Genomic DNA, 25700 nt, shown 5'->3' on the forward strand with positions numbered 1-25700 from the left:
GACGTCCTGTTGTTAACGGGCTGTGGATGTGGTGCCAAGTCTCCTGGCAATGGTCATCAGTGGGAAACCGTGCCCGTCCCACTCACAATGGTGCCGCGAGGTAAGACTGCAGCTGTGGCTCTTTCTCGTGCCAAGATCAGACAGGAACTCCTAGAGGCTTTAGTAAAGAGAAGCGTGTCAGTGAGCAGGGCTCGCATTTTTTTTTTTAATTAATTAATTAATTTATTTTTGGCTGCATTGGGTCTTCGTTGCTGCCCGCGGGCTTTCTCTAGTTGTGGCAAGCGGGGACTACTCTTCGTTGCAGTGCGTGGGCTGCTCATTGGGGTGGCTTCTCTTGTTGTGGAGCACGGGCTCTAGGCACGCGGGCTTCAGTAGTTGCGGCATGTAGACTCAGTAGTTGTGGCTCACGGGCTCTAGAGCGCAGGCTTCAGTAGTTGTGACACACGGGCTCAGTTGTTGTGGCTTGCGGGCTCTAGAGCGCAGGCTCAGTAGTTGTGGCGCATGAGGCCCAGTTGCTCCGCGGCATGTGGGATCTTCCCGGACCAGGGCTCGAACCTGTGTCCCCTGCACTGGCAGGTGGATTCTTAACCACTGCGCCACCAGGGAAGCCCCTCAATATTTTCTAATAACCTATAAGGGAAAAGAGTCTGAAGAGGGATATATGCACATACATACGTATATATATCCAAATTGCTGTGCTGTACACCTGAAACTAACACAATATTGTAAATCAACTATACTTCAATAAATAAATAAATACATATATACTATCTATATATATAAAATAAACTCAGGCTGCCCATTCAAAAAAAACAAAAACAAAAAACCCAGTGGCTTAACAATTTTGAAATATTAACTTTTCTCAAAACTTTTCATTTAGAGTTGATCGAGATGGCAGATGCTATACTGGAGTCCTCTGTGGTTTGGGGTGGAATCCGACTACAGGGGCCCCTGTCCTGCCGGAGCATGACATGGAGCTCGCGTTTGACGTGCAGTTCAGCGTGGAGGATGTCATAGAGGTAAGGCCGCTGAGGGCATCATAGGGTGGGAGCTACTTCTCACTCTCGTTGTGCTGGTACAGCCGTTCAGCAACAGGAGCTGAGTCTGACACCGTGCTTACAGTGCAGGCGCACGCCTCTGGTCCTGGAGGCGCTCGCTCTCCCTTGACCTGCCTGTTTCACTTTTCTGTGCGAAGTAGTTTCCTGGCAGGTGGTGCTCTCTGAATTTCTCATTAGGTCCCTCCTGGCACAGTAAGCCTTCCTGGGCGGTAGAACTGAGCAGCAGGCAGCAGGACTGCCGTGCGTGTCTACCCAGGCCGCACCCCTGGCCAGGACCAGCTGGACATCCTCGCCAGTTCCTGTTGGGAACTGAGGAAGGTCCTGCCCCACTCGGTCCTTCCCACACACACGGTCAGGGGCTTGCTGGGCTGACCCTTGGGTGCAAACTCGACTCTGCAGCGGAAGTACCTGTGCTGGTCTGGGACCAGATCAGTGCACAAGTTAAGGCTGACCATTTAGAGACTTGGGTGACAAAAGTAATTTTATAGCTTTTGAATTTAATAATGAAAAATTTGGGCTTATGTTTTATATGCTTTTGTTTTGTATTTCATTGTTGTAGTAACTCAGTTCTCTTGCATTTTACAAAATGAGAAACAAAGCTGGTCTTTCAGGACAGCTAGTTTGGAAGCACTCTTCCAGAGTGCTGGAAGTTCCATGGCGTCGCTGAGGTTGGCGTAGCTGTGCAGGAGCGGGTGAGGGAGGGGCGCTGGGCGAGGCCTGCGGGCTGGTCCTTTCTCCAGGGGGCATGTGGCTTTGTTGATTGAACTTGACTGCCCTTTCATGTAAAGGGGCTTTGGGGCTTAAAAGTACTCCTTAGATCATAGACCTAGTCGTGAAATGTGAAGCTGTAAAACTTCTAGAAGTAAATACAGGAGAAAATCTATATGACCTTGGGCTTGGCAGTGAGTTTGTAGATGCAACGAAGCATAACCTGTGATAGAAAAAATTGATACGTTGGACTTTATCAAATTAAAACCTGCTCTGCAAAAGACCCTGTTAAGAGGATGAAAAGACAAGCTACACACGAGGAGGAAATATTTGCAAATATGTATCTAAGGAAGGACTTTCGTTCATAATGTGTAATGAACTCTTAAAACTCAATAAAATAAGCAACAAAATTAAATATGGATGGCAATAAACCAATGAAAAGGTGTTCAACATCATATGTCACTAGGAAAATGCAAGTTAAGATCTCAGTGACATACCTCTGCAGCCCTATTAGAATGGCTAAAATCCAAAAACCTGAAAATACCCAGTGCTGGCAAGGACGTGGAGCAACAGGAACACTGTCACTGCTGGTGGGAATGCGGAGTGAAGCCAGTGCTTTGTAGAAGGGAAGGTTCTTAAAAGTTAAACATACACCTGCCATAAGACCCAGGAGTCCTACTTTTAAGTACTTATCAAAGAGATTTGAAAACTTACATCCACACAAGACCTGTTTGTGAATATGGATTGCAGCATTCATAATTCATGGTAGCTAAAAACTGGAAGCAGTCAAGATGTCCTTCAGCAGGGGAATGGACAAACTGTGGCATAGCCATACAATGGAGTACTCTTCAGCAATAAAAAGGAGTGAGCAGTTGATTCATGCAACAACGTGAGTGAATCTTAAATGCATGTTATTAAGTGAGAGAAGCCAGGACTCGGGGGCTACAGATGGTATGATTCTATTCATATGACATCCTGGAAAAGGCCAGACTATAGGGACGGAAAACAGATTTCGTGGTTCCTGGGGGCGGAGGAGTGATGGACCACAAGGGTACCACAGGGACTGGAGAGGGAAGGAGCTGCGCTGTGTGTGCTGCGGGGGTGGGTGCACGGCTCCGTGTGCTCGTCAGAACCCGTGGTCTGACCACCAAATGGAAAACAGATAGCTAGTGGGAAGCAGCCGCACAGCACAGGGAGAGCAGCTCGGTGCTTTGTGACCACCTAGAGGGGTGGGATGGGGAGGGTGGGAGGGAGACGCAAGAGGGAGGGGATATGGGGATATATGTATACGTATAGCTGATTCACTTTGTTATACAGCAGAAACTAACACAACATTGTAAAGCAATTATACTCCAATAAAGATGTTAAAAAAAAAAAACAAAAAAAAACACAAAAAATCCCGTAGTCTGGGGCTTCCCTGTTGGCGCAGTGGTTAAGACTCCACGCTCCCAGTGCAGGGGGCCCGGGTTCGATCCCTGGTCAGGGAACTAGATCCCACGTGCATGCCGCAGCTAAGAGTTTGCCTGCCACAACTAAGGAGCCCATGTGCTGCAACTAAGGAGTCCACCTGCTGCAGCTAAGACCTGGTGCAACCAAATAAGTGAAAAAATAAATAAATATTAAAAAAAAAAAAACATAGTCCGTGCCCCATGAAAGAGTGGAACTCTGATATATGCAATCCACACACGAACACACACACACCCCAACACCGACTAGGATTTGGGGGATAATTGCATTGAAGGGGGTGAGGGGAAAAGGAGCTTTGGAAAACACTTTTGACTGGAAATGGTAAGGCTACAGACAAAAAGAAACTGCACATATACACTGTCTTCTTCTTGGTAAAGTTGTTTCTCATGGAGTGCAAGTTAATTCTGAAACCGCGTGTTACTGGGGTTGAGCAACGGAGTAAACGAACGCGGGAGCCAGGTTTCTTATTACTAGACTTAGAGATGGACTTAGAAAGGAAGGCTAGAACACACCCTGTGGGACAGGGTGACTGAGAGACATGGTTCAGTAGGAATTCATGTTTAATTTACTGCATGCAAGTAAGTTACGTGTGTATACATGATTTCGTACGCACGCACCGATAACCTAGCTCTCTGAGCTCAAGAAACGATGACACCCCAGTAGCCATGAACAAACCCAGGGCCCAGATTGCGGTTTCTGATAGGATTTTCCGATAAAAGGAACCAGGGCTCCTTGGAGAAATGGGCAGAGGAAACACAGGATGAGCCTGGAGCTTCTTGTAGAGCCAGGAAGTAAAGAAGCACTCAAGAAACAAAAGGATGCAGCCTGTCACAGGGACATGGGATCCCAGTGGCCAAGGTTGGAACAGAGCAACAAAATAAATCATGGGGTATTGGGTTATAACTCACAGTGTCCAAAGGGTGTAAACAAGTGATTGAATAAACAAATGGGGAAGAGGAGACAAATCTTCCACTCAGGAGAATTCCCAACAGTACCCAGGAAATGGAGCTTAAACCTCCCCTGTTCCCTCCTCCCCGCTTCGAGAGTGGACTAGACTTAGTGACTGGCTTCCACTGAGCCTGGCAGATGCTGCCTCGGCTAAGTGGCCAAGGCCAGCATCACCGGTGATCCGTCTTGGCGATGGCACACACATCCTGACGGGACGGGATGAGAAGGGCCCCCACCTCTGTGGGGTTCTCCCCAGAACTCACCACCCCAACCTAATCATGAGAAAGACGTCACATAAGCCCAGACTAAGGGGCATCTCACAAAACACCTGACCAGAAATCAGAACTGTCAAGGTCTCAAAAAACAGGAAAAGGCTAAGAAACTGCCCTGGACCAAAGGAGACCGGGGAGACGTGACAAGACGTGCAGTGTGGTGCCCTGGATTGGGTCCGGGGACAGAAAGAGGACGTGAGTGGAAAAGGTGGTCAAATCCACATGGAGCCTGGACTCTAGTTAATAGTGACGTGCCCAGGTCAGCCTCTCAGTAGTGACAGATGGACCGCGGGTGGAAGGCGCTCGCGTCGGAGAGGGGTGCACGGAACGTCTGTTCTGTCTTTGCTGCTCTTCCTAAATTTCAGATTACTCAAAGCAGAAAGTTCATTAAACACTGTGGCACAGGCTGGAACAAAGTATGGCGCGTTGTTGCTCTGGGGGCACTCCTCAGGCTTCTGTGGGAACGTTGCAAACAGGGCGACAGCAGGGGCCGAGAGGGGCTGAAAGGGTGAAGGGGTCAGGTACATGGTGACCGATGGTAACTGGACTTACCGTGCAGTGTATACAAGCACCGAATTATTCTGTTGTACCCCTGCAACTAACATACTGTCATGTACCAATTGTACCTCAATTGAAAAAACGCACACAAGGGACTTTCCTGGTGGTCCAGTGGTTAAGAATCCTCCTTCCAATGCAGGGGACGTGGATTCAACCCCTGGTCGGGGAACTAAGATCCCACATGCCGCGGGGCAACTAAGCCCACGCGCTCTAGAGCCTGCGCGCCACAACTACTGAGCTCACATGCTCTGGAGCCCGTGTGCCACAGCTAGAGAGAAGCCCGTGCCGCAGCGAAAGACCCCACGTGCCTCAACTAAGACCTGATGCAGCCAAATAAATAAATATTAAAAAGAAAAAAAGAAAAGACACACACTAAGTGAGAGGAACATATGGTCCTCCCTCGGTATCTGTGGGAGATTGGTTCCAAGACCCCCCTCAGATACCAAAATCCACAGAAGCTCAAGTCCCTTATATAAAATGGTGTAGTATTTGCATATAACCTGTGCACACCACCCATATACTTTAGATGATTTCTGGATTACTTATAATACCTAATACAATGTAAACCCTATGTAGATAGTTGCCAGTGTATGGCAAATTCAGGTTTTGATTTTTGGAACTTCGTGGAATTTTTTTTTTTCCTGAATGTTTTTGATCCAAGGTTGGTTGAATCCACAGATACAGAGGGCTTACTGTGTATGTGATACAAGTAGATTTTGAACATTGTAACCCCATGGGTTAAACTATTAAATTTTAGAATAGAAGTTTAAAAAGTGTGCTTACACTGAAAAGTCTGAACCTTCCTTGCTGTTTTTTTTCTTTTGTTATTGTTTCTTAAATTATTGATAGTGGTTATTGGTGTTATTTGTGTCGTTTTGATAATTTCTTCCAGAAACCATACTGACGATAATCATGAAAATATGAACTCTGAATGCTTATGAATTATTTGAATGTGGAGTGGAATTCAATTATAGAAGAACCATATGAGTATTTACGTTGCCATTTATTTACAGATTAATATTCTCAGAGCCGCTATAAACAAGCTAGCGTGTGATGGACCAAATGGATCGATGCGTCTTGGGCCAGAAAGAATCACACAGTTGCAGGATAATGCTCGGCAGAAACTTTTAGGGTGAGTTGTGTGACGACGAGGTTTCTTTCTTAGCTGTCTAGATTGTGAACACCTTGAATCGTTTATGAGACGTGATAGATTGATCCTCTGACGCGGGGTGGCATCTAGAGGTGCCAGACGGAGGCACCAGCCACCTGTGTCCTGATTGTCAGCCAGGAGCCAGGCAGCAAGTAGGGGCGGCTTAAGAATATGTGATAAAGAGACCCTTTCAAATAGCACAGGCAGGTCGGAGGGAAACCACAGTGGGCACCTCGGGCAAAGGGAGGGAAGAGGGGGTCTGGGCTGTGGAGGCTGAGAGGCTGTGTGGAGAGGACCAACTTACAGGAGTGGGCCCTGCTGTCACGCTTCCCCCAGGATAAGCATCCTGGCCTCCCCCTCCCCCTCCGCCACTTGCTGGGCTCCCCGTTGGCCAAACCCAACCCGAGTCCCTAGGACAGGGGCCCTCGTTGGTGCAGCCATGAGCCCAGGTCAGCCTGGACAGCTCAGAGGAGGCCGAGGAGGGAGGACAGTCACGGGGGAGGAGCAAACAGAAGGCTCCCAGCACATCCAGCCCTGCGTGAGAACAGGGAGCAGTGCGCACCTTTCAGAAAGCTGTTAGATGAACAGAGTTGCCTTAGCCATTGCGATAAAGGCTGAAAATATTTTCACGTGAACTTTGTGTTGAAGTTTAACATACATACAGTGCACGGGTCATCTCAGTGTGTTTGCACACAGTGAATGTGCCACGTGACAGCAGCTGAGGGAAACCGTGCTATAAAACATTCGAAGTACTCATAAAGCTAAAAGGAATCACCCAAGATGCATATGGGAAGGAGCGGCAGGTCACCACGTTGGCAGATGCTCCCTGTTCTTACACAGCTCTGCTCCCGACAGCACAGGATGCCTTCTCGTCAGGAAGGACCAGCCACCTGGTGCTCCTTTGATTCTCCCTACGCCCCTCTCTCTCTCCACCCCCGACGAGGGTGGCCGTGTCCTGACTTGCTGTGCTCTGGGTAGGTGGGGGTTAGGGTAGCAGTTCAGTGGTTTTAGTAAGCTTGCGGACTTGTGCTAACCATCACCACAACTCAGCTCTACAACAGTTCTGTCATCCCCAAAAGTTCGCTTATAAATACCTTAGAACAGTCACACAAATCTATAAATTTACTAAAATTATTAAATTGTGTACTTAAAATTAATTAGTTCATGGTACGTACCTCAATAAAGCTGTTTTTAGAAACACAAGTTCTTAGTTTGTCAGCAACTCCTGTTCCTACCCCCACTCCAGGCAGCCACTGAGCTGCTCTTGGTCTCCATAGATTGGCCTTCTCTGAAAATTTTATATACATGGCACAATGTTTTATTTTTTTAATCTGGCTTCTTTCATTGAGCATAATATGTTTAAGGTTCATCCGTGTTGTAACGTGTGTCCTTTTTAACGACTGAATAATACTCCACTGTTTGTGTATGCCACATTTCCTTTATCCATTCCCCAGTTGATGAAATGTTTGGATTGTTTCCAGTATTTGGCTGTTACGAATAATGCTACTCTGGAAAGTCATGTAAAGTCTTTGAGTGAACATATATTTTCTCCTCTCTTGGGTAGATATCTAGGAGTAGAATTGGTAGGTTGTATAGTAAGTTTATGTTAATTTTTTAAGAAATGGACAAACTGTTTTCCAAAGTGACTCGCATATTACATTCCCACCAGCAACATATGATAGTTCCAGTCTCTTCACGTCCTTGCCTGCACTTGGCATTGTCAGTGTATTTTTTATTGTATTTAATCTAGTGGAGTTACGGTAGTATCTTATTATGGTTTTAATTTGCATTTCCTTAATAACTGATGATATAAAGGATCTTTTTATATCCTTATTAACCAGTCATACACCTTTTCTGGTGAAGTAGCTTCAGATCTTTTCCCTGTTTTTTAATTGGTTTGATTGTCGTCTTATTGAGTTGTAGAAATTCTTTATAAATGCTAGCTGAAAGTCTCTTCCGAATATGCAATTTGCAGATATTTTCCCCATCGCATAGCTTGTCTTTTTATTTTCTTAATGGCATATCCTGAAGAACACATGTTTTTAATTTTGATGGTGTCCACTCTAGCTTTTTTTAAATTTTTTTTATGGTTTATGCTTTTGGTGTTATATCTGAAAAATCTTTGCTAAACCCAAGGTCACAGAAGTTTTCTCCTCTGTTTTCCTCTAATTCTTATATTTACTTATGGTACTGAGGTCTTTGATACATTTTGAGGTGATATTTGTATATGGTGTGACGTGTAAGAGTCTTAAGTTCATTTTTTCACATATGAACATCCAGTTGTTATAACATCATTTGCTGAAGAACTGTCTTTTCCCCCTCTGAATTGCCTTGGCACCTGTCAAAAATCAACTGGCCATAAATGTAAAGGTTTATTTTTGAACTTCCTATTTTGTTCTGTTGATTTATGTCTGTCTTTAATAGTAATTCTTGAAATTGGGTAGTGTTAGTCCTCATATTCTGTTCTTCTTTTTCAAAGTTGTTTTTTTACTATTTTAGATCCTTTTCCTTTCCATATAAAATTTAAGATCGGCTTGTCCATTTCTACAACAAACCTTGCAGGGGTTGTGATGGGGATTGTATTGAATCTGTAGATCAGTTTGAGGAGAATTGCCATCTTAACATTATTGAGTTGTCCAATGCACTGAGCTGGAATGTCTGTTAGATATCCTTTAATTTCTCTTAACACTTTTTATGGTTTTCAAGTGTGCAGAATTTTGTTAAATTATTTCTATTTTAGTCTTTTTGATGCTATTTTGAGTTTAAATTGTTTTCTTTATTTTTGCATTGTTCATTGCTAGAAATGAACAATTGATTTTTGTATATTGATCTTTTATCCTGTGACCTTGTTAAACCTGTTTGTTAGTGCCAGTAGTTTTTGTAGATTCTTTAGGATTTCCTACATACAGGATCATATCTATGAATAAAGACAGTTTTACTTCTTCCTTTCCAATCTGTATGCTCTTAATTTCTTTTTCCTGTTTTATTATACTGGCTAGAACCCTCTGTATTGAGCTGAATATACATCTTTGCCTTGTTCCCAGTTTTGGGGAGAAAGCATCGTCTTTCACTACTAAGTATGATGTTAGCTGCAGGGTTTTTGTAGAGGCTCTTTATCAGGTTGAAGGAGTTCCTTTCTATTCCTAGTTTGCTGAGAGCTTTTATCAGGAAAGGATGTCACATTTTGCCAAATGCCTTTTCTGTGTCTGTGAGATAATCATGGTTTTTTTTTCTTTTATTTGATTTGTATGGTATATTACATTAATTGCTTTTTGGTTGTTAAAACTAGCCTGCATTCCTGGGATGAATTCCACATAGTGTGTAATTCTTTTTATAAACTTGTTTTATTTTTTATTTTTTTAATTTATTTTTATTTTTGGCTGTGTTGGGTCTTTGTTGTTGCGCGCGGGCTTTCTCTAGTTGCAGCAAGCGGGGGCTACTCTTCGTTGCAGTGCGCAGGCTTCTCACTGCGGTGGCTTCTCTTGTTGCGGAGCTCTAGGCGTGCAGGCTCAGTAGTTGTGGCACACGGGCCTAGTTGCTCCACGGCATGTGGGATCTTCCCGGACCAGGGCTCAAACCCGTGTCCCCTGCATTGGCAGGCGGATTCTTAACCTCTGCGCCATGAGGGAAGTCCCTATAAACTTGTTTTATAGCAAACAAGTTAAAGGTTTTTAATAGGTTTTTGCTAAAGAGTTTTCATTTGTGTTCATGAGGGTTATTGGTTTGTAGTTTTCTTGTGATATCTTTGATTTGGTATCAGAGTAGTACTGGCTTCATAGAATGAGTTAAGAGGTGTTTCCTGCTATTTTCTGAAAGAGTTTATATAAGATTGATATTATTTCTTCAAATATTTGATAGAATTTACTAATGAAATCATTTGAGCTTGGACTTCTCTTTGTGGGGAGATTTTAAATTACTAATTAAATTTCTTGTGTTTTAGGTCTATTCAGATTTTCTCTTTCTTCTTAAGTCAGTTTAGCTTAGCTAAAGTTTATTAATTCTGTTGACCTCTTTAAAGAACTAACTTTTGGTTTTGTTGATTTTTTTCCCCCTAGTGTTTATCTTTTTTTCTGTTTCATTGATGTTCACTCTCATAATTATTATTCCCTTACTTCTGATTGCCTTGGGTTTAGCATGCTCTTTTTCTAGTTTCATAACTTAGAAGCTTAATTATTGTTTTGAGACCTTCTTTTCTGTTACAGACATTTAAAGCTATACATTTCTCTCCATTACTGTTTTTGCTGCATCCCATACTTCTTGATTTGTTGTATTTTGATTTTTATTCTTTTTAAAATATTCTCTAGTTTCCCTTGTGATTTCTTCTTTGATGGGTTATTTAGAAGTATATTGTTTAATTTTCAAGTATTTTGGGATTTTTCAAGTTTTTAAAATGTTGATATATAATTTATTTCTGTGTAGGTATTATACATACTTTGAATGATTTCAGTCTTTCAGAATTTCTTTTAAAATTTATTGAGACTTGTTTTATGGCCTGACATACAGTCTTTCCTGGAAAATGGTCCATGTTCACTTGAGAAGAATGCATGTCTGTTGTTGGGTGGGGTGTTTTGTAGATGTTGGGTGGATTGAGTTGGTGTTCTAGGACTCACTGTCTTTACTGGTTTTCTCTCTAGTTCTATGAATGTTGAAACTGGGATATTAAAATTTCTAACTAATTATTGAGTTATTTCTTTTTTCAAGTCTGTCAGCTTTTCTTTTATGTCTTTTGGGGCTCTATTAGACACGTTTATGTTTATAATTTTTGTATCTTTCTGATGTATTAGCCCTTTTGTCATTATGAAATCTCTCTTTTTATTCTAGTAATATTTCTTGTTTTAAAGTCTATTTTGTCTGATATTAATATAGCTACTTTGGCTTGGTTTTGTTACTGTTTGCATGGCATATCTTTTCCTATCCTTTCACTTATAACCTATTTGCATCTTTGAATTTTTAAAAATGATTTTTCTGCCCTATTCCTGCTCTCCTCTCCTTTGGGACTCCCATTTTACATGTGTTTGTGTACAGTTGATGTTGTCCCACTGGTCTCTGAGGCTCTGGTCATTTTTCTTCAGTCCTTTTTCTCTCTGTTGTTCAGATTAGTTAACTTCTATTGATCTATCCTTAAGTTTACTGATTCTTTATTCGTCCATCTCACACCTACAGATTTTGGTCTCCTACGTAAGGAATTTTCCATTTTAGTTATTGTACCTTTCAACTCTAAGATTTCTCTTTGGTTCTGTGTATAGTTTTAAATTTTTATTGAGATTACCTTTGAGTCATTACCATCATATTTTCCTCTATTTCTTTATACATAGTTTGCTTTAATTCTTTGTATATACTTGCAGTGACTTCTTTAAAGTCTTACATGCTAAAACCACATCTGAGTCCACTCCGTCAGCTTCTGTTGGCTGTTCGTTTTTTTATTCCTGAGTATGGGTCACACATTCCTGTTTCTTCACAAAATATCTCATAATTTTTGCTGAAAATTGGGCATTTTAGATAATGTAGTATATTAATGTAGGGTTTTGAATACTCCCTGCAGAATCCTGCAGAATCAGTTTCCCCACCATGTTGTAAGGCCACTAATGCCTGTTTTGTTTTTTTTTTTTAAGGTATGTACATTGCTCTTTTATTTATTTATTTATTTTTATGGCTGTGTTGGGTCTTCGTTTCCGTGCGAGGGCCTTCTCTAGTTGCGGCAAGCGGGGGCCACTCTTCATCGCGGTGCGCAGGCCTCTCACTATCGCGGCCTCTCCCGTTGCGGAGCACAGGCTCCAGACGCGCAGGCTCAGTAATTGTGGCTCACGGGCCCAGTTGCTCCGCGGCATGTGGGATCTTCCCAGACCAGGCCTCGAACCCGTGTCCCCTGCATTGGCAGGCAGATTTTTAACCACTGCGCCACCAGGGAAGCCCCAATGCCTGTTTTTTTAATTCTCCTTTTTATTTTTCAGCCTGGCTTGTTAGGGGTCATCCTTGTGTCTGCATTGCTTAGTGCTCAGCCAATGATTAGTGAGAAGTTGTGCTTAAATACCTAAGTCGTTAAGGCTTCTGCCCTCTGCCGGTGGGTCTCTGTGTGGGTCAGGTAGTACATCCAAAGTTCAGGCAGTTTTGAAATCTGGCTTTTATTTCTAGCCAGGGCTTTCGTGTGCGTGCATGCCACCTTCCAGTCGGCCAGGGCTGTGTGGCAGGCCAGGGGCCTCCGTAGGTCTCCGCTGCACGTGTGTGTGCCGCTTCTCCGTCAGCTAGGGAATGTGTGGGGAGCCCGGCTAGCCTCTGCGGCACCCGTTTCCAGGGTCTCCCTCTTGCATTTCTGGATTGTCAGCTGGTCTGCTGCTGGCCCCAAGCAGGACCAGGGCCGAAGGCTGCCAGAGCTGTGGGCTTTCTCCATTTATTTCCTACTGAGGTTGCCATTTTTACTGACAGTGCTGCCAGGCATGAGGGTTTTTACCCTCTGCTCCAAATCAAGTGAATTCAGTCTGGCAGTGAAGATGCCTGTTTTCACCCTGGGAACACTAGGGTGCCAGGTTGAGCTGGTGGGGTGGGCGTGAGTGGTGGGTGGGAGTAGCCCCAGGCACGAATTCCACAGACTCCACTCTTGTTACCTGGAGTTCAGCAGTTTTTTGTGAATGAATGCCTCTGAACTTATTTGCGTTTGGTTAATATCCAGAGTCTTCAGGCATGTTTTTTGGACGATTTTGTCTAGTTTTATAGTTGTTTGGGGGGGGGGTGCAAGAAGATTTGCAGACTTCTTTACATTATTGCTAGAATTCTCTATCTCTGCCTTTTTAAGCTGATGACATTTCCAACTTGTCATGGCTGCTTAAGAATAAATGGTATAAAAGATCCTCTTACATTTCCTAGAACTTGACTCAGTAACCCAGGTGATGTGTGGTAACGGAGCAGCCTCCGCTGGTTACTAGGGGAACACAGAAAACAAGGGTCAGTCTTATAGACCCACGTTGCTCCATTTTTTTTTTGTTTTTGAATGTATAGGGGGTTAAAATATTCTCTGATCATAATTACATAAATTTTGACCTTTAAGAAACTTATTGGAGTTACAATTCTGAGGGAAAGTACATAGGATTTAAATCTCTTTTTGAAAATCACAGTAGTGTTTTCAATTACTAACATATAATTAAGGTGACTTAAACTCTCTTTTTTTAAATTTTAGTTTGTTCTGTCCATTGAAACCAAGAGAGAAGATTGTTCCTAAGTGGCATGAAAAGCCATATGAGTGGAATCAGGTGAGTGAGAAATAGGTGGCCATGTGAGCAGCCTGCCACCAGGATTGATGGGAACAGAACTCTTGATGGGTTCAGGGGCTCCAGCAGGGTTGGTGGAGGGCGCCCGGGGAGCAGAGGAAGCCTGGCGGCGAAGCGCGTGGTTCTTCGGTTAACGGGGTGGGGTCACAGACCACACAGGCTGTTTCTGGATGGTATACTCTATGTAATGTCTTGGTGAAAAATTAGACCTCAGGCTAATTATCCTTTAATTTTGGATAAAACAGGTATGAATGTCTGGATAGCTTTTAGGGTACATCGGTGGTGGTTGGAGTGGCTTGGAGACGTCCACCTTCTCACTGTGCCCTCACATGGCAGAGAGAGTGGTGTCTCTCTGGTGTCTCTTCTTATACGGGTACTAATCCCATCCTAATCCCATCATGGGAGCCCCACCCTCATGACCTCATCTAACCTGAATAACCTCTGCAAAGGCCTCATCTCCAAATATCATCACATTGGGGATTTGGAAGACACAATTCAGTCCATAGCAGTTGTGAAGTAGAGCACGGCCCATATTGGGCACCTTGACATTTCCTATCTGTAAGATTTAGAGTAAAATGTGATTTCAGGAAAGGAACTCAGGGAGGAATTTGAAGCTTTAATCCTAGAGCCAAGGATGTCTTTATAAATACACCAGCTGGGGCACTAGTTCCTCATCCCTTTGGCAGTGGAAGTAGGCTACCGCCCCTGGAGATGGTGTTTTCCCACTCTGAGTCTGGAAGTTACTTCTGCTGCAGAATGTTCCTTCTCTCCATGTGCTCCATGACTGGTTTCCCCGTTAGAGCCCTGAGGACCAGTCCCTGGAGCCAGCTCCGTCATGTGCACAGAGCTGTGCCCCAGCCCCCTCTCCTAGAGCCTCCATGGGGTGTTTGAAGCTAATAGCAGGGCTTAATTTCAAAGCAGAATTTCATTCTGAGGTTGATGTGGTTTAGAAAACTTACATGCTTTAATGCCTCTGTTCACGTTCACTGTTCACAATTACATAGGAAGGAATGTATGGGAGATTTCTGGGTAAAGATTGCCATATTATTAGGATGAATTTAAAGATGAAATAGCAGATATATAGTATTTATTGTTGTGAGAATAGAGAAGCATTCTGTAAATATTTTTGGAAAATTAAAAGAGTAGTTTCTGCCATCTTACGTGTCTATGTATATGTGTGTGTATAGTTTTATTTGTTTTACTTTATGTCTAGAAAAGTCCCATTGCAGAGCCTGACTGGTCCTTTTGCCCCGATAGGTTGATCTGAAGCTGGTGATGGAGCAGGCGGACCGGGAGAGCAGCAGAGGGAAGAACGCCTTTCTGTACCAGCTGCACAAACTGATTGTCCTCAGTTCCTAGACGGGACGCAGGCTGTACCCAGCCCTCCTGGGGGCCACGGAGGCCTGTTAAAGGCTCCACCCGCGGGCTGCCTCCCTTTGTCCACTCGGTCTGAAAGGCCTTCTCGGTCCCGGTTCCTTTCCTCTTCAGGTGGTGGCTGGAGAGTGGTATTTCTGTTCAAGTGGAAGATTGGGAAAAGTCTTGTCTTTTCTAGAAACAGAAGATCACTGTATTAATAAACATTTTGGGAAAAATTATTTTGAAAGAAGACTTCATTTGGAAAAAGAGCTGTATTTTGCTTTCAATTTACTAAGGTAAATATAAGTAGCTAATCTTTCATGTGAGGTTCCAGAACATGCTTGTATGTTCTATTTTGTTACAGTGATTTAAACCTGGGGCACAGGAGAACCAGGGCTCCCAGTTTACCACAAGGAGAAAGCTGTGTGTTTTTTCCAAAGCCACATGGCATTTTCTAATTTTTTTTCCATGAGGGAAAATACCTAATTTTGGTAAAACTACTTCAGTTTTGTATATTTTAGGTTTCTACTTAAGTTAAATTCGTAGTCCACATTTTGGAAATTAGAGAGATTACCTGGTCACTAGTATATCTATGTTAAAACAATAAAAGCATTAGACTAAGTTTGTTTCTGACAGTTATTAGTCAGAGGATATTAAAAGGTATTTCATTCTGAAAAAAATCCAAATTTCTAAAACTGATAAAGGAATATAGACTTCGTTTTAAAAGTCAACTTTTGTCAGGCAGGGTTTCACCAGAAAAGCAGAGCCACTGTAAATGCAGCAGTAAATGAGATCTGAGTTAGCTCTTACACGAGCGTGACAGAAGCTGGAGTGAAGGTCTGGAAGGGCCAGTGGGCGGATCGGAGAAATGGTCCACCTGAGCCGGCTGCTTACAGGCGGACAGTTTGAGGCTTGTGAGAGCACACATATTTGGTCAGCAACGTGGGATCATGACCAGGAGCTCATGTAGAGAACTCGAAAACCACCCCGTCTAAGGGAGCTTCTGTAAACTGGGGGCCCGGCCAAGTGCTGTGCTGGGGCGGCAGCCAGGAAGCCCGCTGGATGCTGAGTGTGCCAGCAGCAGCGGCTGCGCCCGATGCGACCTTCTGAGCACACGGCCCCCACTTCACCTGTGCCCCAGTCTTGCTCAGCTGCTTCTGAGGCAGCTCAGAGCAGAAGCATTCCAGTGGGGGGTTTCTGGGGAACACGCTTCCCACCTTACGCAGGAGGTGGTGCTACCAAGCTAGCAACACACCGTCCTTTGTTCAACTTTAAGGCTAAGAGTTCACCTGCCCTGTGAAAAGAAGCAGGATATTTCGACCCTGCTGTTTGCGCTTTGCTTTGCCGGGTGGGAGCGGTTAGCCCGTGTCTGCAGAGTGAGCGCACCGTGGGGTTAGCAGTGCAGGAGGACGGACCTGAGCCGTCGAGCACCCGTTCTGCTTGTTAGCTTTTGAAGAAAAGTTCTGTGAATGGTTAAAAAATTAAATAGTACCAAAAGGCTTGTTTAAAAAGAAAAAAAAGAAATCCAGTTTTTTGATTTCTCTGGTTCTCACCCTCAAAGAAAACCATTCTAACTCTTACCTGTTTTTTTTGGAATTGCCTCCATCTTGATAAGTACTTTATTAAGTAAATTATGCTTTTTCATGATTTCTGCTTTAGTCATTAATTAATTGCTGTTATAATAGATGAAGATGGAGCTCTTTCCATCATTCTGTACCTTATTTCCCCCATCCCCCATACAGTCACGTCAGTATTGCTGGTTAAATCAGTCATCGGTCTTTATAACATTAACTTTGTAAATATTATTTTCTGCAAACCAGGTAGTGTATTTGGTGGCATCTCCTTCCACATCACTTTAGAGGGTGATCGCCTTGCTTTTCATGTGCATAATTCTCTAGTCACACATTTTTAAACAGTTGTTTATTTTTAAAATGTTATGTATTACTTGCTAAGTAAGTAACTTTATTTAAAAAGTTACTTAGTAAGTAACACATATCCATGATGTGAAATGAAAAGGTTTTAAAGGGCAGGTAGGAAAAGTCTGTCTTCCCATCCCACCAGCACCGAGCTCTCCTCTGAGGCGGCTGTGGTTTCTTCATTTGCACAGTCCTTCAGCGGGTGTTTATTGAGCACATACTGTGCCCCAGGCACCGGGGCAGGTGCTTACGGACACTGACACCCTCACGGTGCTGACCTCAGAGTGGGTATAGGCAAAGGACGGGCAACCAGGCAGGCAGTGGTAAGAGCTGCGAAGTCAGTTGAAGGGACCGAAGGGATGGGGCAGAAGGTGCCTGCTGTCTGTAAAGGGCCCGGTGGTAAATGTCCTGGGCTCTGTGGGCCACGTAGTGTCTGTGCTGCTCGTCAGCTCTGCAGTCGTAGCTCAGAAGTTGTCGTAGGTGATACTTAAACAAATAAGTGAGGCTGCATTCCAGAAAAGCTTTATTTATAAAAACAAGTGTCAGACCATGGTTGTGGTTTGCTGACCCTGTAGTAGAGGGCAGGGGCAGGTGCAGGGCAGTGACACTGTCCTGTAGACAGCGGTCAGGGAAAGCCTTTGTGATGAGGGGACAGCAAGTAGAGATCCCATCTGGGGATATCTGGGAAAAAGGTGTTCTGGGCAGAGGAAAATGTGCCCAGGCCCTGTGGAGGGAGCACATGCTTGGTGTATTTGGACAGCCAGCCAGGAGGCTGGGGCAAGGATGGCTAGGAGGGGACATTAGACAGAAGCCAGGTCTGGGACCGTGGGGCAGAGTCCAGCTTTTATTCTGAGTGAGGTGGCGGGCTTACAGAGGGGCTTGAGCATAGTATCGTGCCTCAACTGATTTTCTGAGAAAGACCATCCTGGCTGCTTCATGGGGCACAGGGTTGAGACCACCGCAGGTAAGGCCCAGGGAGAGACACTGGTGCTGAGAGCAGGTGGCCGGACTGGGGTGTGTTCCAGAGGGGAAGGGACACGAGGGAGGAGGGTTGGATTCGAAAAATCAGAGAGGAAGAATGTTCTTGGGACACCAGTGTAGTGGGCTGAACTTCTCCTCAAATCTGTGTCCACATCTTGACCCCTGGGACTCTCTGTAAATGTGATCTTACTTGGAGAAAGGATCTGATTAGGTAAGTTAAGGATCTTGAGATGAGAAGATCACCCTGGATTTAGGGTAGGCCCTAATGCCGTTAACCAGCATCCTTATAAAAGACACATAGAGGACCCAGAGGGAAGAGGCCGCGTGAAGATGGAGGCGGAGGTTGGAGCGATGTGGTCACGAGGCAAGGACCGCCCGGAGCCACCAGAGGCTGGAAGAGGCAGCGGGAGCCTCCCCTAGAGCTGTGGGAAGGGTGGGGCCCTGCTGGCCCCTTGCTCTCAGACCCCTGGCCTCCAGAGCTGTAGAATCCACTTCTGTCGTGTCAAGCCCCCCAGTGTGTTACAGCAGCCACAGAAAGCTAAAAAATGGGACACAACCGTCATCTTTATAAGATCTAACACGGGAAAAAATGGCTCCAAAGAAATCCCACAGTGACAGAAGCTCTGACTAATACAACTGTAGATGGAACACACCTCCCCAAACATTCTCTGTTTAGAAAATTGAGCAGGGAATTGTACCGATTTAGTGGAATTCATTCCAGAAAATACTTCTTTCAGTGAAAATTTTCATCGTTGATGTAATGCTAATTAATGTGTTTTAGATTCACAAACACTTTGTCAGAATGGTGTCAGAATGGCAGGCGAATGCCTTGTAGCTGAAGCTTCCTGCCTGATGTCTAGTTGCTGCCCCTCCTCCCATCCTCCACCCTGTGGCATGCACGTCACCTCAGCGCTCAGATGCCTCTGGTCCAGCCTGGGCGCGCCTTTGGCTGTCGTGTCACCACACGACCTTGCAGCCCGGGTCCCAGTGCCACGGGGCTATTTCTCATCATTTCCTGAGCATTGCATGTACTTGGACATTGTCTCCGTGCACACAGTGTTCCTTCCGCTTGGACTGATTTCTGCCCCTGCTTGCCCCTGGTGAATTCCTCCTCTTCCTCTGTACACCCCCAGCGGTGCCCCTTGTACTGCAAAGCTGTCTGTAAGTCTCTGGACAGAATTAAGTATCCCGTTTCCTGGGTGGTCCAAGCATCTGCTTATGCTACCAGAATTAAGTAGTTCATTTATTCCGCAAGCATTTTTGGATTGCCTTTTGGGGGGTTAGGGTTAAATGACCCCGCCCCTTAGTAAATGCTAAGAGAAGGGTTTCACATTATATGTCTCTTAAGGGTAGAATCTGTATTAATTTCTGAATCTGAAATACCTGGCACCTACTTGGTATTCAAATACGGTTTGAACAGAACCCGCCACAGTCTGGGGAGGGAGTGGGGCATCGGCATACTGTCAGGAGGAGAGGGGCTGAGGGGTGGCCCTGTGTTTAGAGGAGCAGGAGGGCCACGGGCACGCACCAAGACGGTGCTCCTCCCTGGCCGGGCTTCTCTGGCGGGGAGACCTGATGGCGCTGGCCAGTGCACGTGTCTCAAGGCAGCTGGCAAAGCCGCCTCCTGTCACAGGGCTTATTGCCATGGAGACGTCAAAGTGCTGTGTTCAGATGTAGGAGCGACTTGCTAAATGTGAAGTGGATTAGTGAATCACAGCAGTTCTGACTTAGAAGTGCAGAAGGAGATTATCAACGTAAATAGTTTTAGGAAGAGGCAGCTTTCTGAACAGGTGAATGCCTGCTGGCACCAGGCCCAGGGCGCTACAGATAGAAGTAAAGGAGGCTTCCTGCCCGCAAGAGCTCGTGGTTCAGTGAGGAGACAGCGTTCAGGAGGGGCGCAGTCTGTGTTGTCACGGGGCAGCCTGGGCCGCAGGGGGGCTCTTGTCGAGGGCGGGCCTTAGCCTGGTGCAGGTGGGCATGGGGGGAGTCTCCCCGAACTCGGCGTTTCTTCTGAGCTTTGAGGGCAGGTGGAGAGTCTGATGAGGAAAGTGTTTGGGGCACGGAGGGGCAGCTGTGTGAAGACGCTGGAGCGCCTGCACGGTCTGGAGGCTGAGCGGTTCTGGAAGGTTCCGGAAGACTCAGGTGTAGGATCGAAGGCAGGGAAACTAGCCCGAGGGGAGACTGAAGGGGCGGAGAGCAGCTGTTGTTCTGTCTGCCCTGCAGTACCTCCCCAGCCCTGTTCTGAGAACTCCTGACACTGGACACCCCTTCTGAGTATTGCTTCTCCTCCCAGGCCATCTGTGTGGTGGGCCCCATATTGATCCAGAAGTGGGCACCTGCCTTCACTGGACCACTGTGCCCGTCAGGTTTTTAAATTGGCGATCAGGGCCTCAGGCCACTCTCGAGTGGCCGAAACGAGAAGGCCTGAAGCTCTGGAGTTCTCTTCTGTGGGGAGAAGGCCAGCCTGCTGCCTGAGTGATGGCTGAAGCCATCATGTCCAGAGAAGCAGGGATGGGAGGGGCAGGGGAGCTTGAAGGACATCTGAGTCCTTTGTTCTGGCCTCAGTCCTGCCCCTGGGTTCCATGACACCGTCCAGAAGTCTAATAATAAACTCTGCCTGACAGGTAGGCTGGTTCAGGTTGGGGTTTTGTCTGAGAGAATGCCAGCAGACAGTGGAGTGTGGGGCTTTATAATGAAGGCAGTGCCTGCCAGTGAGGGGTGTTAAGCAGAGCAGTGTCACGACAACGTCTGAACTTCAGAGAATTCCGGCTTCAGGGTGATGGATAGATGGAATGAATAGGAGCAGAAAATGGTGAGACCAAAGCCTGGGAGAACAGCTGCTCGGGCAGGAGGAGGGGACCTTCCAGGACCGAGGCAGGCAGTGGAGCTGGGGAGAGAGAGAAGAATGGATTTTCAGACCCCTGAAGGAGGTAGGCTTGATGTATAAGTGAGTGATGAACAGTCTTCTGGGGTGACCTTTAGGGTTTAATTTAGATAATTGGGTCAATGGTGACATCTTTTGCCAGGAAAATAAAGAACAGATTTGGTGGAATGGGGAAGATTATGGATTTGAGCTTGAAGCACCCGTGGGTAGTTGAGCAAAGATGTATAAGAAGCCGTGAGGCGTCTGGAGGTCAGGAGAGGCATCTGGGTGGAGGGAAGGGTCTTGGATGGAGCAATTTATAGGTGGTCACTGAACTATTTTATGTTTTCTCTTAGAATTTAATTTCCAAAACACATCTGCAATTCCATCATGTGTCACCATCTTGGTGGCCACCAGCATCTCTGATCCAGTAACTTCCTCACCCAGTCTCTCCGTGGCTGCTGTTTCTCCTCCCCTTCTGCCCATTCTTCCTTTTAGAAGTAGGGATCCGATCATAAACGTCAGTGTTCCACAGACCTCCTGGGCCAGGGTTAGTGCGTTGGGGAGATGGGGGAAGAAAACATCTTGGCGTGGGAAGTACTTGGACACTAGTCTTCACGTGGTGGCCATGGTCACAAGGGCCGTGGAAGGGAGGGAGCCCTGAATGGGGACTTCCAAACAAGCAAGGGGAGAGATGCAGTGGCTGCAACCTGGGCAGACCAGGAAACTGGGGAGGGAGTGGTCAGAGGCGGTCCCTTCGTGATGAGTAATAAACGTGAAGGTGAAGGGAACAGAATCAAGTATGTTAGTTATTACGTGGACTGAATTTTCCCACCAAAGGACAAGCGCCTATGTAGAGCTGAGAAATAAACAAAACCCAGCTCTACGCTACACAGCTAACACAGCTTTAAGTGTTTTAAGAGAACACACTTAAAGTGGTGAAAGTTGAAAATAAAGACGAGGGCAAAGATACCAGATAAATGAGAACAAAAAGCAGAATGTGCAGTTAACATCAGACGAAGTGATGTTTAAGGTCAAGTGTGTGGAATTAAGAGGAATGTTATGTAATGTCAAAGGCACAATTAATGGTGTGTTAGGAACACGTGTGCACCAAGCAGCATAGTGATGAGTAGCGTGAACAGAAAGTTTCTGGAAATGCTGGGAGAGTTTCATGCAAATACAGTGCTAATGGGTGATCTTGGCACACCTGGGTTCACTCCTGAGCATTCTAATTGACCAATTAAGATATAGAAATTAAATCATACAGCCAATAAAGCTGATATAATATGTATGTAGAATCCAGCATCCCTCACATTTAAAGTATCCTTTCCCTTAGGTTTGTGAAATGTTTACAAAAATAGATCGTGTACGTGACCACAAAGAAACAATTTTTTTTAAATCAGAGAATTTAAAGGCCACATGTTTTTGGTTATAATCCATTAAAGTTGGACATAAATAATAAAAAGGTGTCTCCCTCCTTTCCAAATTTTAACTGCTTGGAAATTAGAAAAAGAAGATGCCCCTATATAACTCTTGGATCAAAAGAAGAAATTAAAAGAAAAATTACAGGGCTTCCCTGGTGGCGCAGTGGTTGAGAATCCGCCTGCCGATGCAGGGAACGCGGGTTCGAGCCCTGGTCCGGGAAGATCCCACATGCCGCGGAGCGACTGGGCCCGTGAGCCAGAACTACTGAGCCTGCGTGTCTGGAGCTTGTGCTCCGCAACAAGAGAGGCCGCGATAGTGAGAGGCCCACGCACCACGATGAAGAGTGGCCCCCGCTTGCCGCAACTAGAGAAAGCCCTTGCACAGAGACGAAGACCCAACACAGCCAAGAATGAATAAATAAATAATAAAAATAAAGGAATTCCTTTAAAAAAAGAAAAAAGAAAAATTACAAACTGCCAAGAATGCAATGAAAAGATGCTCTATACTGAAATGTGTACAATTCTCAGGCTAAAAGAAAAAGGAACTAAGTATTCTTAAGAAATTAGACAAAGAAAAGCAATTGCTGGGACTTCCCTGGTGGTCCAGTGGGTAAGACTCTGTGCTCCCAGTGCAGGGAGCCTAGGTTTGATCCCTGATCGGGGAACTAGATCCCACATGCCACACCTAAGAGTTCGCATGCCGCAACTGAAGAGCCTGCATGCCAAAATGAAGACCCGTCGCAGCCAAAATAAATAAAATATTAAAAAAAATTTTTTTTAATTGCTTGGAAGAGAAATATAGTAAAGATATAAAATCAGGAAATAGAAATTAATCAGAATAAATAAATCCAAAAGCTGATTTCATAAAAATAGATAAGCCCTTCACAAGTCTAAGAGAAAAAATAAGAACGGGAGCAAAACAGGCTAAATGAAGTAAAATTCCACCACTAAAAAAGGGTCTGGCATCAGCTTGGCTCGCAGCCTGCAGAGAACAGATGACCCAAATGCTGACTAATCTCTCTCAAGCCACCTTCAGTTCATCTGAAGAAGGTGGCGTGTGACTTTAATGTCACTACACACAGAGCCCGCTTAGGAATACAGACAGAAAAAACTAAATTATCACCAAATGGAATCCAGTGATGTTAAAAAAAAATAACTGACCAAGCAAGGCCTATTCCAGGAACATAAGAGAAGTTTCATGTCAAGAACCATCAGTCAAGTCCCACGTAAATACAGGAGGAAAAGTGTGTGGTTCTATTCAATGGATGCTGAAAAGGCATTTCATGAAATTTAGCATCCATTTCTAAGTCAAAAGAAAAAAGTGAAGTAAAGTAGAAACAGGAGAGAGTTGCAGGCAGTTCTTGCTTGCACAGCAGGCGGGGCGGCGAAAATGCAGACTGAGTCTGCGAAGCTGTCCTGTGAGATGCTTGGTCAGAACAGTGGAACACTGTCTGCTTCAAATACAGAGAATAATGAAAAGAATAGTCAATCTAGTGCATGTCGTACACTCTAATTTAAGATTAGAAACACTGAGAAAGTGAAAAAACAGTGGTTTGAACAGCGCTTCCCTCTTTTCACCCTGTAACTTTTGGTGCGGAACCTCTTCTCCGCGGTGTGAACTGGCACAGCCCTTCCTAGGTTGGGACGAGCCTCCAGCACCGCCTTCTTGCCGGGAAGCTGGCCCCGCTCCCTCGGCGTCCTCCTCCCCGATGCCCCAGGTCCCAGGCCGCGCACCTCCAGCCCCAGGGCAGCCGCAGGGCCCGCGTCCCCCCGGCAGTCTCTCTTCTAGGGCCGTTAGGGTCCACTCCGATTTCACTGCCAGTGTTATCAGCGCTTTTCGTATCTTTGCTTCACTTTCACCTTTATTGGCCGATTTCCTCTTTCAAGTGTCCGTTTTTGTAAGACATCATGTGAGTTTGTCTCTGGTGAGGCAAGGAGGCGACGTCCCTACAGACTTTGCAGTTTGTGTGTGAGTGAAATAACACACTCGGTGATCAGGGACCGGCGGACTTCGGGAGAAACGCCGTGAGTGGTCCCCGCTCGCGCTGCGCACCTGTTCCTTGCGTGCCTGTGGACGGAGGAGCTCAGCGCGCGCCCGGCTCGTCCTGGGCGCAGTTGCTCACTGTCACCACGCTGCAGGGACTGGGGTCTAAACCGAGTTGTTGGGAGGCTGGTGCTCCTGAAAAGGAATGAAAGCCCAAGATCCACAGTAAGTGTTCTCTTCAGTGACAAAGCATTCAGACCATTCAGTTAAAATTAGGAACTGGACGGGGATGTCTCCTGTCGCTATTGTTTAAAACGACTTGAAGGGGCTTCCCTGATGGCACAGTGGTTAAGAATCCGCCTGCCAATGCAGGAGACATGGGTTCGTGCCCTGGTCCGGGAAGATCCCACATGCTGCGGAGCAACTAAGCCCGTGCGCCACGACTGCTGAAGCCCGCGCGCCTACAGCCCATGCTCCGCAACAAGAGAAGCCACCACAATGAGAAGCCCGCGCACCGCAACAAAGAGTAGCCCCGGCTCGCCTCAACTAGAGAAAGCCCACGTGCAGCAACGAAGACCCAACACAGCCAAAAATAAAAACAAATAAATAAATTTATAAAAAATTAATTAAAAAATGACTTGAAGGTTCTAGCAAATGCAGTAAACCTAGAAAGATGGAATAACTGATACAACATTAGACATAGATAAAGCTCTTTTTTGCTGATATGATGTATAATCTATGTGTTGGGGTCCCTAAGACCTCCTCCAGTTCTGGTGATTCACTAGCAGGACTCACAGCTAAGAGTTACGACAGCAAAAGGATACGAAGTAAAATCAGCAAAGGAAGTAGGCACGTGGGCAGAGTCCATGAAAACACCAGGTGCAAACTTCCGAGAGTGCTCTCCCAGGGAAGCCACACACATTAACCTGCCCAGCAACGAGCTGTGACAGCTTGTGTGAAGTGTTGTCCACCAGGAAGCTCCTCAGAGCCTCAGGGCCCAGGGGTCGGTCGTCTTGGAGGCTGGCCACCTAGGCCTCCTCTGCCCCGCATGTGCTGCAGTGCCAGTCTCCCAGTTCAGCATAAACCTCAGCGTTTATGCAAAGGGTTTAGGCTCAGTGAGGCACCCTTATCAGTTAGAGAACGGCGGGAACCCTCCTGAAATCTAAGCTCCCAGATGCCAGGCAAAGGCCAGCCCTGCGAGCAGGCCTTTCCAGGAGTCCAGTATCGTGCCTGCTGTGTGAGCTCTGCAACAACAAGATCCTTTGGTAAGGCTTCTAGATGCATGCTAGGTATACAAAAGTCATTAGTTTCCATGGCAATGAGAGCCTAGAAGGCCTTCCATGTACATCCTGAAAAAACATGCTTCAGAGTAAAGGTGGAGGATCTATACCCTCATGAAGAAAACTGAGATTGTCTTGAAAGACAGAAACAAAATCTGAACAGATGAAAAAGCATACTTGGGAAGATTTTACATCATGAAAGATGTCGTTAATATGCAAATATAGTACAATTCCAGCAAGAATCCCAATGAGGTATCTTTCTGGATTTGGATGAAAATATCTTAAAATGTATGTGGATGAGTAAATGCCCAAGGATAGAATCCTGCTTGAGGTATGGGGAGCCCCTTATTAACCTAGATGGGAAAATCAGAAGCTATAAAAGGAGATACAAACATATTTGATTAACGCTGAAAAACGTATGGCAAAAGACACCATAACCCATCAACGGGTAGAATGGAAAATATTTGTGATGT

The 25700-nt window shown here is 45.5% G+C and overlaps 1 protein-coding gene across 4 annotated transcripts in view; it reads left to right on the forward strand.

Annotated features, from left to right (window-relative positions):
- Positions 1-16354, forward strand: part of TDRD9 (tudor domain containing 9) — a 75227-nt gene extending 58873 nt beyond the window's left edge. For 3 of the 4 annotated variants that reach the window (XM_036844120.1, XM_036844123.1, XM_036844122.1), the window contains 4 exons: positions 881-1019; positions 6025-6143; positions 13333-13405; positions 14681-16354. In XM_036844120.1, the coding sequence (XP_036700015.1) occupies positions 881-1019; positions 6025-6143; positions 13333-13405; positions 14681-14782 (433 nt within the window). In that variant the 3' untranslated portion in view covers positions 14783-16354. The remainder of the gene's footprint in view (positions 1-880; positions 1020-6024; positions 6144-13332; positions 13406-14680) is intronic. The other variant, XM_036844124.1, reaches the window with a different exon arrangement.
- Positions 16355-25700: the final 9346 nt, after the last annotated feature.

This window comes from Balaenoptera musculus, chromosome 2 (genome assembly GCF_009873245.2).
Source record: "Balaenoptera musculus isolate JJ_BM4_2016_0621 chromosome 2, mBalMus1.pri.v3, whole genome shotgun sequence".
NCBI lineage: Eukaryota > Metazoa > Chordata > Mammalia > Artiodactyla > Balaenopteridae > Balaenoptera > Balaenoptera musculus.